This window comes from Pimephales promelas, chromosome 8 (assembly GCF_988280905.1).
Source record: "Pimephales promelas chromosome 8, fPimPro1.hap1.1, whole genome shotgun sequence".
Classification (NCBI taxonomy): Eukaryota; Metazoa; Chordata; class Actinopteri; order Cypriniformes; family Leuciscidae; genus Pimephales; species Pimephales promelas.
The window spans coordinates 28723370-28736839 of record NC_142776.1 but is presented as its reverse complement, the minus strand read 5'-3'; the positions used below and the strand labels follow the sequence as shown (position 1 = coordinate 28736839).

The 13470-nt window shown below is 33.7% G+C and overlaps 1 protein-coding gene across 1 annotated transcript; it reads left to right on the top strand.

Moving 5' to 3' along the window:
- Positions 1-717: 717 nt before the first annotated feature.
- On the top strand, positions 718-13296 carry itgb7 (integrin, beta 7). The gene is made up of 16 exons (XM_039689158.2): positions 718-1003; positions 3029-3077; positions 3175-3254; positions 5059-5257; positions 5498-5668; positions 6591-6832; positions 6968-7123; positions 7268-7363; positions 7672-7761; positions 8441-8581; positions 8688-8878; positions 10687-10913; positions 11002-11209; positions 12044-12234; positions 12375-12535; positions 12645-13296. The coding sequence occupies exons 2-16, from the start codon at positions 3029-3031 to the stop codon at positions 12720-12722; spliced, it is 2280 nt and encodes a 759-aa protein (XP_039545092.2). The 5' UTR covers positions 718-1003; the 3' UTR covers positions 12723-13296.
- The last annotated feature ends 174 nt before the right edge of the window (positions 13297-13470 follow it).

Below are 13470 nucleotides of genomic sequence, written 5' to 3'. Positions count from 1 at the left end.
TTTTTTTTTTTTTTTTTTTGGGCGCGGCAACATTGCCAGAGAAATACAATTTATGACATTGCATATTTTCAGTTTTTTTTTTTTTACTTGTTTATTTTTTTCTGAAAGACCAACATGATTTATATTTGAGCAAACTTTAGTTTCCAAAGTGCCCAATTTTTCTTATGTATATGGTAACCCCCTAATATATATAATGTGTGTGTGTGTGTGTGTGTGTGTGTGTGTGTGTGTGTGTGTGTGTGTGTGTGTGTGTGTGTGTGTGTGTGTGTGTGTGTGTGTGTAAATAACAGTTTTCTAAAGCAGAATTTTCAGATTATGAACAAACGTGAGATTCAAATAGAAGTTAATTAACATAGCCAAAAGCTGGAAACTTGGTCCTGAAGAGAAAACAAAGAGCACCGCCACGTGGTGACTGACAATGGCATTGTTACAGTAGTCATCTAGTAAAACTAAACAGGTGTCTTTGATTCAGTGCTCTTTAAAATGTTTGTCATAACTTTATTAACATGTGCTTTACAAATATCAATACTTATTTCTAATCAAATTGTATAGAGCGCATACTATTTTCATCTTATTTAATTTAATTTATTTTAATATTTTGAAGCGTGTTGCAATTGGCTTGTGGGGTGAAAGTTACACAAGTGAGTGACAACTAAAATATAACACAGGAAGAGGAAGAGGTGAACAAAAGTGACCACATTATTCCTGTAGCTCTTGCATAGTAGCCGAACTGATGTGATCGATAAGCTGTGTTTCAAATCCTAGTGAGCTTCCTATCTAGACATCATGTCTATAGCCTAAAACTTTTTTTGTAGCTTCATAGCCGCTCAAATATGCTGCACCTGTCTGTAGCGACCATATATGCTGTCTAGATAGGAAGCTTAAGTGTTGAAACACAACCATTGACATTTTGACGAGAATCATGATGACGCCTCCAGACTCAGAGTGACGTTTTGATTCGAATTCAAACGTTCTGCACGAGTCACGACATCTCACATTTACGGTAAGGGACGAATACAATTGTTTCATATTTTAATAGATTTCGTTGTGTTGGATTCTATATAATTGACTTGGTTTTGTTAAGGATTGACAGGTTTAGTTTATAACAGTTTGAAAAGTACCATTTGAATTTGGAGAAAAGTTCTGTTGAATTGGACTGCTGACTGACGAACATCTAATTACTGGTTGGGTGTTCCACTTTGTTTGAAAGAAATTAAATAAATAATTGAGGTAAATAATAATAATAATTATAATAGGTAAATAATAATAATTATAATAATTAGCATAATAGTAAACAATAAATATGTAGCTAGACCTAATAATACACTTTAGCTAGATAGTTAATATGAAATAGTTTCTGTTTACATGACAAGTAATGACATATTAACTCTACCATGTAATATATGAACTCAATATTTACATGATATGAATATGAACTAAAATGTGCATGGTATTTTGTAACTACATATTTACATCGTTTTAGCTCAATTAAAATTAGACCTAAATTAACTAAATTAAAAGTGGATTTAATTTGTCCCCTCTCACTCCACTTCAAACAGTTTCAAGGTTTGCTAATTAGAAAATCAACAACATCAAAATACATACAAACTATCATATTGTTTAAAAAGTTGATGCATATTTTGTAGCTCTTTAAATGCTTTATCTCATATTGCTCTTAATGCAAAACCTTTGTTTCTGTATTTGATTATGGATTATTAGGTAACTGTTACAAACTTTATTTTATTCTGGCATGTTTGCTTTCTTAATTATTTAAGCTACACTAAACTTTATTTATTTTTTAGCCCAGTTGTCTATTAGAATGATTGCTTTACTAATATATATATATATATATATATATATATATATATATATATATATATATATTAGGGCTGTGCAAAAATTAATTGCGATTAATCACATCCAAAATAAAAGTCTGTGTTTACATAAAATATTTGTGTGTGCTGTATATAATTATTTTGTATATATAAATACACACACATGCATGTATGTATTTAATAAAATGTGTTATTCATATATAAAATATTTATATTTATATAATATAGATTATGTATTTATATATATATACAGAATTTAAGCGCAAATAATTCTTAAATATATACATGCATGCATAGGTATTTATATATACAAAATAATTATATACAGCACACACAAATATATTATGTAAACACAGACTTTTATTTTGGATGCGATTAATCGCAATTAATTTTTGCACAGCCCTAATATATATATATATATATATATATATATATATGAAACATCAGGTGCATTATTAAAAACAACAGCAACAACACTCTTTCTCTGTTTCCGTTACTGAAACAGGGCTAACCTGTTAACCAGGGTTAACATGGCTAACGTTTTTTTTTTTTTTTTTTCACACTCTAAACAAACGTTAAAAAGTAGCTGACAGGAATGTGTGTTTTCTCCTTTGGATGAGTTGTGTTATGTCTCAACACATGTCCCTGTGCTAGTTAATGCTGAGCGATAAAGAGGAAGAGTGACATACTGTGGTTTTGTATGTCTGCCGCCTTGGTTTAGATGCTTGAAACATTTCCATTTCGTAACACCTGACTCATTGTCAGATGTCTGGTTTTGAATATGTTCACATGAATGAGAAGTAGGCTATACAGCATGGTGGAAGTGCAGTTGTGTTTTTTATTACGTTTAGCATTTAGTTCTGTTTTTCTTTATTCACGTGCCTTGTGTCACGCACATGTAGAAATCCTGTTTTTTGGTTTTTTTTGAAACAAAAGAGCAAAAATCTAAAAATGTAAAAAGAGAACATCAGATGTGATATTTCAGTATTTATTTATGTATTTATTTGTGTAAAAAAAGAAAAAGATTTGGTAAATGAAAACATCTTGAGTGTTTAGTAATTCTGTATTATTCTGATTTTACTAAATGGACAGTATCTTGGAAATACACAGTATTAGTAACGTATATTTCATATTTGAATTCTATTCAATGAGCTTGAAATGAAATTATAACCTAAAATACTCTATCTCTGCAGATGAAGGCTTTTGTGATAGCTGTGACAGTTCTCTTTCACTGTATAAAAGGTAATGCACATAGACATCCATGCCTTTTTAGAAAAGTGAAAGAAGTCTTTGATGCTTGTATTTGATTAAAGTGAGCTTTTTATTATGTGCATTTTAGGGCAGGAACCATTTTGTCAATCTCAGCCTTCATGTTCTGAATGTATAAGGAGTCCTGGATGTGCGTGGTGCAAACAGATGGTAGGTTATCATGTGAATGAATCAATATGTAGTTTGATGGAACCTTCCTCAAGAGTCAGTTTCCCATGATCAGGATGGAGAAGATGCCGTACCTAGTCAGAGCTGAAGAGAACTGAGAGAAGAGATTACTGAGAAACAAAGCATTCACATTTAACATTGTGCTCCCTTTTTGCAGCTCTTTTCCTGCTGTGGTACCTGTGGTTGAGCATGTTTTTCTGTGCAAACTTAACAGCTGCTTCATTATAAAACCTGTTCAGAATACTCTAATCATTTGTGGAAACTGATTACCTCTAAACATTTAAGTAAACAAACTATTTTTTTAAAGTTAACTAACTCAGTTAGATCTTAAAAATGTTGTACTACACAAACGTGTTAATTACAAATATTGAACACTCTTAACTCATACAGTTTGTTTGCACAAACATCCTATTACCTCAAACTTTTATGATTAAGTGCTAGTTAGCAATAGCTAGCTTATGCTAATTTAACCATCAATACTTGCAAGTAGCCTACCTAATCAACATATAAAGCCTTGAACTTTTGCTGCATCCTCGACCTTACCACAGACTCTATCCTTCAACCCAATGCTAACCCTGTACAACTCCAACCTAACAGAAAGGTCTGTGTACCTTTCATCAGTTCTTGTTATTATTATTATTATTAGTATAGAGTTTATTGCAACAACGTTTAATCTCTTTAAACAGCCAGACTAATAAATGGCCCGACACAAACCGGAGCAAAACCTAGACAGAGCTTTCTTATGTAAGCTAAATAATAAATTACGTGGTATCTGTTCTCACAACTACCCTTAGCCTATATTTGACACACCGCCTGTTTTATTTAGCTGACCGACTCTCCAAATATGTGTGCCGAAGCTGCACAAGCTCTAGCTAGCGTGCATTAAGTTCAAGCCTTGCCGACATCAGTTCTTACTCAGCTCCACACAAAAGAATAATATTAGGCTAGTCATCTGCTATAGTTATTGCCACCTAAACTTCTAAAGCAAAGTCATAGATCATAGATTTGTGTTCAAGTGAGAGCAGACGTTTATAAGCGAACCCGTGTTGGAGATTAACATTTTTTGTAAATTAATTGGTAAATTCTTCTTTTTTCGCTTCATAAAATTGAGGTTAAACCACTGGAGTCACATAGATTACTTTTATGATGTCTTTACTACCTTTCTGGTGCTTGAAATTTGTAGTTGCAGACTGTCAATGGGACAGAAAACTCAGATTTCATTAAAAGATCTTCAATTGTGTTCCAAAGATGAACAAATGTCATCTGGATTTGAAATGACATGAGAGTAATTAATGACAGAATTTAATTTTTGGGGGTGAACTAACCATTTAATGTTATAATTCCTGAAATTATATTTAAAGTGGAGTAAATGCTCAAAGTTCATTCAGCTAATTTCTAAAGCCTTTTGTCAATTTCTAGAGTCATTTGTGCAATTTTAAATCATTAATAAATCATTAAATCAATTAAATAAACATTTATTCAATTTAAAATGTGTATAATTTGATAACGAACCATTATTTAAAAAAATGTTTTAAACTGTAACAAAACTGCACCCTATCTCCTATATTGTAAATGTGAAAATAAATTGGTTCCAAAATCATTATTTTAACCCTAATTTGACCTTTCGTTTCGATCACGATTTGGTGTATATCACTTATAATAATGATGTTTAGATGTTACCACATGAAGCACATTTTTAAGGACATTTTTCTTATTTTATTTTGTATTTTTTTATATAATTGCTTATAACTGATTATATTGTAATGCAAATTTCCTTGTGATGCAGGACTTTTTAAAATCAGGCGAGTCTAATGAACGGCGCTGTGATTCTCCCGAGTCTCTGAAGGCCAGGAGTTGTAAAGAGGATAATGTGATCAATCCTGTAAAACATCCATTCGAATATATAAAGAACAGTAACCTCAGCAACAATGTTGAAAATGTGGTCCAACTCAAACCTCAGAATGTCCAAATTTCACTCCGAGTTGGTGAGCTTACTCACACATACAGCAGCATGCTGCAACTTATTGGAACATAAGCTTGAAGCTATTTGCTGAGTATTTACACTTTGGTGCAATTGTTAACTTTAATATGTACAGTAGATGTAATATTATTACAATACACCATATATAACAACCGGCACAAAAACAACCATATTTTTGACATATGTTAGTCATTAGTATATTGGTAGTGTAGTACCTAAATATTTTTTTATTTCATGTGTGCAGGAGTTCCATATGAATTCTCAATTGAGTTCAAGAGGGCTCAGGGTTACCCTATAGATCTGTACTACCTGATGGACCTGAGCTATTCCATGAAAGATGATCTGGAGCAAATTAAAACTCTGGGGCAGAAAATCCTCAAGAAGCTGAAGGACATCACAGAGACCGTCCGGATCGGTGAGAATCGCTAACTGAAATACGAACGGCAATGTGGCTAACCAACCAGAGATGAATTTTTAACATATTAGAGACAATTATTTCTAAATAGAACACAATCTGGAAAATACATTTCTATATTAAATGTATTTATTATACTCTGCTCATATTTAATAACTTATCAAACTTTATTAAATTTCAAATAATAAGAAGAAATTTTTCTTGAGCACAAAATCATAATTTTTAGAATGATTTCTGAAGGATCATGTGACACTGAAAACTGGAGTAATGATGCTTACATCATACAGGAATAGATTACATTTTAAAATATATTAAAATACAAAACATTTATTTTAAATTGTAATAATATTTTAAAACATATTACTGTTTTTAATTAATTTGTATCAAATAAGTACATAAATATAGCCTTAGTAAGTATAAGAGATTTCTTTCAAAAACATTTTTAAAAATCCTACTAACAAGTTAATCTAATTGCTTTGTTAAAATTAAAAAAAAAACAAAAAAAAAACGTAATTTTCAAGTAAATTAGACTGTAACGAGGTTTGTTGTTGTGGGAAGGAGACGGGAACAAACAATCAACAAGTTTAATTACATAAAATAAAACAAATACAAAAGAGAGTAAAGACAGCAGCCCCTCACGGACGACTGCTGTCACATATAATAAAACAAAACACAACATAAGTTCAGGCCTGTTCCTCTCTCCATCTTCACTGTCGTCACCCCTCCTTTATGTTTCCGCTCCTCCGTGAGAGATACGAGACCTGTGCGTATCACAGAATCATTAATCATGCCACCGGCCTCGCGCCGTTCTCTCACATCCCTCGACCTCATCCTTGCTTGCCACAGACCTATTTGAACTGCAATTTTAAAGAATAGTCTGTGCTTTTTGTCATTTATCCTAAGCCCTTTCTCCATTTTTCAGGTTTCGGGTCTTTTGTTGATAAGGAGATGTTGCCATACGTCAGTCAGGTGAAGATGAGACGTGAGAACCCCTGCCCCAATCGGATAGATTCCTGCCAACCAGCTTTCAGTTTTCAAAATGTCCTGCCATTGACTAACGATGCCAAGGAGTTTGAACGAGAAGTTAGCAAACAGAAAATCTCTGGCAACCTGGACTCTCCTGAGGCTGGTCTGGATGCAATAATGCAGGCTGTTGTCTGTAAGGTGAGAGCTGATTTGCCATGAATGAATGGAATTACATGTAAAGATTTCATCCATCCATTTTTGTGTGCAGTAAATCAGAGTCTGTGAAAGCTACTGTACATGAAAAAGTTTTTTTTTTTTTTTTTGCCATGACAGGAGAAGATTAAATGGCATGATGTGAATCGGATTCTGGTTTACACATCTGATGATACTTTCCACATGGCAGGAGATGGACGACTAGGTGGTGTCTTTAAGCCACATAATGGACAGTGTCATCTTAATGAGAACGGTTCCTACAATGGAAGAGCCTATGTGAGTGTTGCTCATTTAATGATGAACATTCTTAATGCGTTTTCTGTTGTAGATAAATGAATAAAAATTCAACTTTAAGAGGAATATAAGTGGGATAGTTTGCATTTGAATATAAAATAAAAATCATATTCAATTTTCCTACAGGATTACCCATCAGTGGGCCATGTATCTAGCATTCTGCAGAAAAACAATATTCAGCTCATATTTGCTGTGACTGAGGGCACTTATCCAGCATATAAGGTTTGAGGGAAACATATATACTATACAATACTGTTCAACATTTTTAAGAGATTAATACTTTTATTCATGAAGTATGCATTAAATCGATGCAGTAAGGAATACTAAATACCCATATCCAGTATTCTGAATATTAAGAATACCAATCAGCATTCTTGAACAGTATTGTGTATACATTTAAATATTTAAAAATATCTATTATAAAAATAATTTATATGTATTATTAAAATATAGTTCTCTCTTTTTCCATCTTTCGCACACACACACACACACACACACACACACACACACACACACACATATATTCACAGGCTTTGAGTGCACTGATTCCTCAGTCTGTGGTTGGTGTATTAAAGAATGACTCTAGTAATGTTGTTGATCTCATCTCTGAAGCCTATGGGGTGAGTGTTTTCATCATTTGCTATCCTGTGTTTTGACCTCTGTTTAGTGGCTTCCCACTTGAACTAATTACAAGTGGCTGTTGGAACAAAATAGTCATCGTTTCCCTGCTGTTTTTCACTTCTGTTTAATGGTTAACTAGTTTACTAAATTAACTGAAATTGTGTGTGGCTGTGTGCCTAATACATGACCTACTTACTAAATCAATAATAAATTGCCATAAATGGAATGTTTTAAGTTTAAATGATCTTATTATGTGATCATTATTATGATCATGTGACTGCAGAGTCATATTAGAGACATTAAACTAGCACAGTGTAAGAAACTGCTTGCCAATTATAATTAACAGTCATTACAGTTTACTGGTCATTATGCAAATTTTTTTTACCATAGCATGAAACAACTGACCGCTCAGCATAAAGTATTGCCGAAAGCCACATTTATGTTTGCTTTGACACTTTAAACTTTTTAACTAATAATTAAACAACTTATTGAAAAAAACATATATATAATATATAGTAAAATATAATATATATATAAAACCTACATATAATCAGTATGTCTACATATAACTGGCAAATTTGCCATAGATATTTATGTTTTTTGCTTTAATTATTTTATTTCATACATGACTGTATTTTTTTCTATACATACTGAATATATATTTTTTTTGTGGGCCAGAATTTGTCGTCGACACTGGTGTTGGAGCATGAGGGAGCTCCAAAAGAACTGGATGTGTCCTACAGTTCTTCATGTAAAGGGAATCAGGCAGATACTGAATGGAAGGACAAAGGAGAGTGTCAAGGCATCAAGCATGAGAAGGTGAGCGCCACCATCAGTGGTTTCCTCGTTATCATAAACCAGGAAACATTTGTTGTTGTGTCTGATAATAAGTTTTGTTTTTTCTTGTGATTTATCATTTGTATAGATTAAGTTCCAAGTACGTTTGAACGTATCTGCGTGTCTGAAGGGGTTTCAGACATTTCGGATCAGAATGCAAGGTATCAGTGAGGAAGTGAAGATCAATGTGAAAACAGAGTGTGACTGTAACTGTGGTGCGGCAGAGGAGAATTCTAAACACTGTAACGGTTCAGGAACGCTCTCATGCGGCGTGTGCAGGTAGAGCCCCCTAGCATCTCAGCCGAGAACTACACATCAGCTGACAGAATCTGTGAAGATGTCATGATTAAAGGCACAGTATGCAAGTTTCACCGCTAAAGCTTATTCAAAACAATGACAAAAGCGTAGTTTGGAATTATGGGAGTTGTCGTCTTCAATGGAAAGCAATCAGACGGGACTCGGGCAGAAATCATGAGCTTATCGCAGTGTTTCCCAACCCTGTTCCTGGAGACACAACAACACTACACATTTTACAACTGTTCCTAATCAAACACACCTGATTCAACATCAGCTCGTTAGAGACTCAAAGACAGTAGTGTCCAATCCTGCTCCTGGAGGGCCATTGTCCAGCATTTTTTAGCTCCAACCTCAAATAAACACTAATCAAGCTCATGCATAGAAACTTCGACAGGTGTATAAATTGGTGATAAACTTTGCAGGACAGTGGTCCTCCAGGACAAAGACTGGGCAACTCCAAGACCAGAAATTAAGGGGCCAGATACAGTAAGGGACATGCAAAATGTGTCTTGTTGTTGTGCCTCCTGTAACAAGGTTGGGAAATATTAACGTTGCTTTGGTGTGAAGCCAGGTGGGGGCGAGAGCCTGGGGCATTTTACGTTGCTGTTTTATTATGCTACTTTCATTTTACGCATATTTTAAGATTAAGATTACATTTAACGTCCACCTCCATCTTCCCTGAACCTGAACTTTGTTACAGTTACATTTGATCATTTAAATTAACATTATTTTATTTCATTCTAATGAATTAGCCCCAAGTGCTAAATTACTTCTCGTACAGATCTCTTTATTTGACTAATTAAAGCTATAGTAAAAAAAAATCATGCTAAAAACACAATCGTACTCTGTGCATTAGCTCGGTGGCTGGTGTGAGATACTTGTTGCACATTAAGGTAGGCCTAAGTCAGATCAATAATAAAATATCATATTAATAAAAGCTGGATGACTTGAAAATATATTGTATAGTGGAGAAAATGCTGTATTACTGTTACTATAAATAAAGCTCTTTCTGATTTTGCTATTTTAGCCACTTGACATAATAGTGTTGTCTCTGAGGCATGGAAAAATAATGTTACTCGCGGTAAATCAAGAAAACAGTAGATTCAAATAATAAGACTAACTGCGTTGAGCTAAATAACAATGATTAGTTTTGAGATAATGTAAGTCAACAAAATATATAACGTTGATATTTTATTCAAAAATCTTCCATATTGTGCCTTTAAAGACTATATTAAGGAATAAAGGAATGAGTAATTCAACTAAAAATTCACCCAACCCTGTATTATTTTTTTCTTCTTCTATGAAACACAAAAGGAGATCTTAGACAGATTGTCCAAGGTATTTTCCATGGGGAATGCCAAAACTTTCAGATCACAAATCTAATTTGCTAGCCTCGATTTGTAAACAGTCAGTAAAATTGTCACACATTGTGTTGTGATTGGTCAGGTGACATACGTGAAACAATTGGGTTTGGCTAAAAAAAAAAAAATATATATATATATATATATATAAACATGAAGAACATTTTTCAAGACATAAACATAGTAATTGTTTTTATTTTTTTATTTTGTGGTGCTTTTTTTTACTTGGCTGTATAAATCACCAACTCCTTCTGTGTTTCACAGAAGAAAGAAAATAAAACAGCACCAGAACGATATGTGATGTCATGCCAACATATTGACATATTTAAATAATCTTTTAAGTGAATATGTGATTTTGTTTGTATAAGTGTTAATGTTTGTACGTCTCACTCACTATCATTTTTTACTTAAATTGTGTGTGTATATTAGCTGTGAGAAAGGACATTTGGGTCAGCACTGCGAGTGTGTGCAACAAAGCGATGCAGACTCTACGATCAACATGCTGGCGTCCTGTCGGCCTAACAACAGCTCTCTGGTGTGCAGTGGACACGGCACCTGTGAGTGTGGCAAGTGTGTGTGTCAAGGCCACTACAGTGGGAAGAACTGCGAGTGTGATGACAATAGTTGTGAAAACCATAATGGCAAGTCCTGTAATGGTAAGTAAAATATTTGGCCTTAATATGTTTGTTTCTTTAAGTTTCATCTTCAAAACTCACTATCTACTCCTATGCGTGGTTGTCATAGGACAGGGAACATGTAAGTGTGGAAAATGTGAATGTAGAGGAAACTACACGGGGTCTGCGTGCGAGTGCTCGCCTGGCCAAGACAAGTGTAGTAATGGCAAGGGGATTTGCAGCCGTCAAGGCAATTGCATTTGCAACCGTTGTCAGTGTAACACAGGCTTCATGGGAGATCACTGCTCTACATTCATCAACGCTTGCATGCTGTTTAAGTGAGTATCTCTTCCTGTGATCTGATATCATTATCAAGATTATTTTTAGTGAATTGTGCAGTTGTGTGTGGGTTTGTTTCTTCTTTAAACCACAATTTCGTTTCCTCTGTCTGTTTGTTCAATAAGTCATAAACTTCATAATGATTATAATGTTGCATAGCATTATACACTATGCACTTATACACTTTGTACCCATACACTATGTGCTCTGTACTCATCCGTGTAGTGTATAAAGTTTAGAAGGTTGTTTTGTCATGCAACAAAGGAGTCTGATGCCCCTCCCATCTGCTACACAATTAAAGTCATAGATATGTATACGTAGAAAGGTGAAAATGTGAGAACAAAATTAAAGAACAAAGAAAATATATCAGAAAATGTGTAGGCTACTCTGTGTGATAAGAATTTCTATTCATAAATGATGATGATTTTGTAGACATAACTCATAAAACAACAAAAAAAGCAAAATATACAGTTCTACTTGTGAATTTGTACTTGCTACTAAGTGCCTCAAACAAAAAATGGGATAATATTCAGCAGATCCAGTCATAGTTCTTTCTCAATTGCTCATTGTAACTGATAACATAATAAAAGTGTTTCCAGATGGAATGAAAAAACAAACCTATTTGCTTTATGCTCTGATGCTGCATGCATATCACATCAGTCACACATATATCAGCCATGTACAGTAGTAAAGCATGCAGTGCTAGCAACACCAAGGTCATGGGTTTGATTAAAGCATGAACTGATACCTTGAATCCAATGTACTACAAATGAAAAGTCACTTTGGATAAAAGTGTCTTACTAATTCCTTTCTCTGTTTTAATGTGTCTGTAGGGAATGTGTGGCATGTCTTGTGGAAGCTGGTTCTCCTGATGCCAAAGTCTGCGCTGAGAAGTGCCCGATTGCTAAAATAACTCGTCTTGATGGCACTCATGAGCTGCCTTGCACATATCAAGATGCCATTTCCTACGAAGTAAAACTTGATGCTAACGGCACAATTATACTTCAATATGCAGACCTGCCCCGTATGTATTAAAATATAATTTTGTATGTATTAAAAGTCATTCATTTGATTAGACTACACATATATCTGTATGACACAGAATTGATGTAACGAACGAATGTTAAAAGTTAAAATGTTTTTATTTTTTATTTCCTTCTGTAGGTTCCATTGATAAGACTACAGTTATAATTGGCAGCTCTGTGTCAGGCATCATTTTTATTGGCATTATAATAATCGTTATATACCGTGTCTTGCTGGAACTGTATGACTACAGAGAATATCAGAACTTCATCAAAGCACAGAACCAGACCGAATGGAACGAGGTGATGTGCACACAGAGGCTATAAACGTGGAGCAAATTATAACCTGTGTATACAAAATGAATTTACAGATTGAATATTTGACAATCTAATGTTTCTCTGTTCAATGCAGGCCCAGAATCCTCTTTTCAAAGGTGCCACAACAACAGTGATTAACCCTTTGCATATGGAAATCGAGGAGAACGCATAGCAACATTCTGAAAGAGGATTCAACTGAAATATTAATCTCTTGAAGTTTGTTATTGTAATATCTTGTTGTATTATTTTGTCTATTGTACATCTTACACTGTGCAAATTTAAACTTCTTTAAAATGTATATTGTAAGCTAGCAATAACAATATTACAGTACAGGAGAACAGGACTGGTATAAATATGGTGATGTATTTTATTCATATTAATATGCATGCAGCTGAACAAAACGCCTGGAATTTCTCTTATGATTAAATAGAGCTGTCCATGTTGTTGTAAAACTGAACAACTCTGTCTAAGAGAACTTGCATTTTTAAGACTGTTATTTATGTTGTTGTAAAAAACATGAAATTTAACCACAGTTTTTTTTTCTTATTGATCCAAAATTACTTTTCTGTATATAGAATATTGTCTTGATAAAAATCCAGACAGTGAAATGGAAATCCATAGGGGAGCTATGAATAATGTTGGCCTACCATTGATTCTGATTAGCTTTACTGCAAAACGTTTAATAGTGTTATTTTTGTATTTTTCTTGGTCTGGGTAAAAATAATAAAGGTGCCATTAAAAACAAATTGTATAGTTTCTGTCATAATTTAATTTCAGTGTATTTAAAACAATGTAATTAATATATCGCCTTCTATTGTTCGTTTCCAAAAGATTAATACTTACATTTATTGCTACTAAATAAGGAAATCAGTAGCGACTTTATGTTAGAATTCTAAAAACTACAGTACCCATAGTTCCTT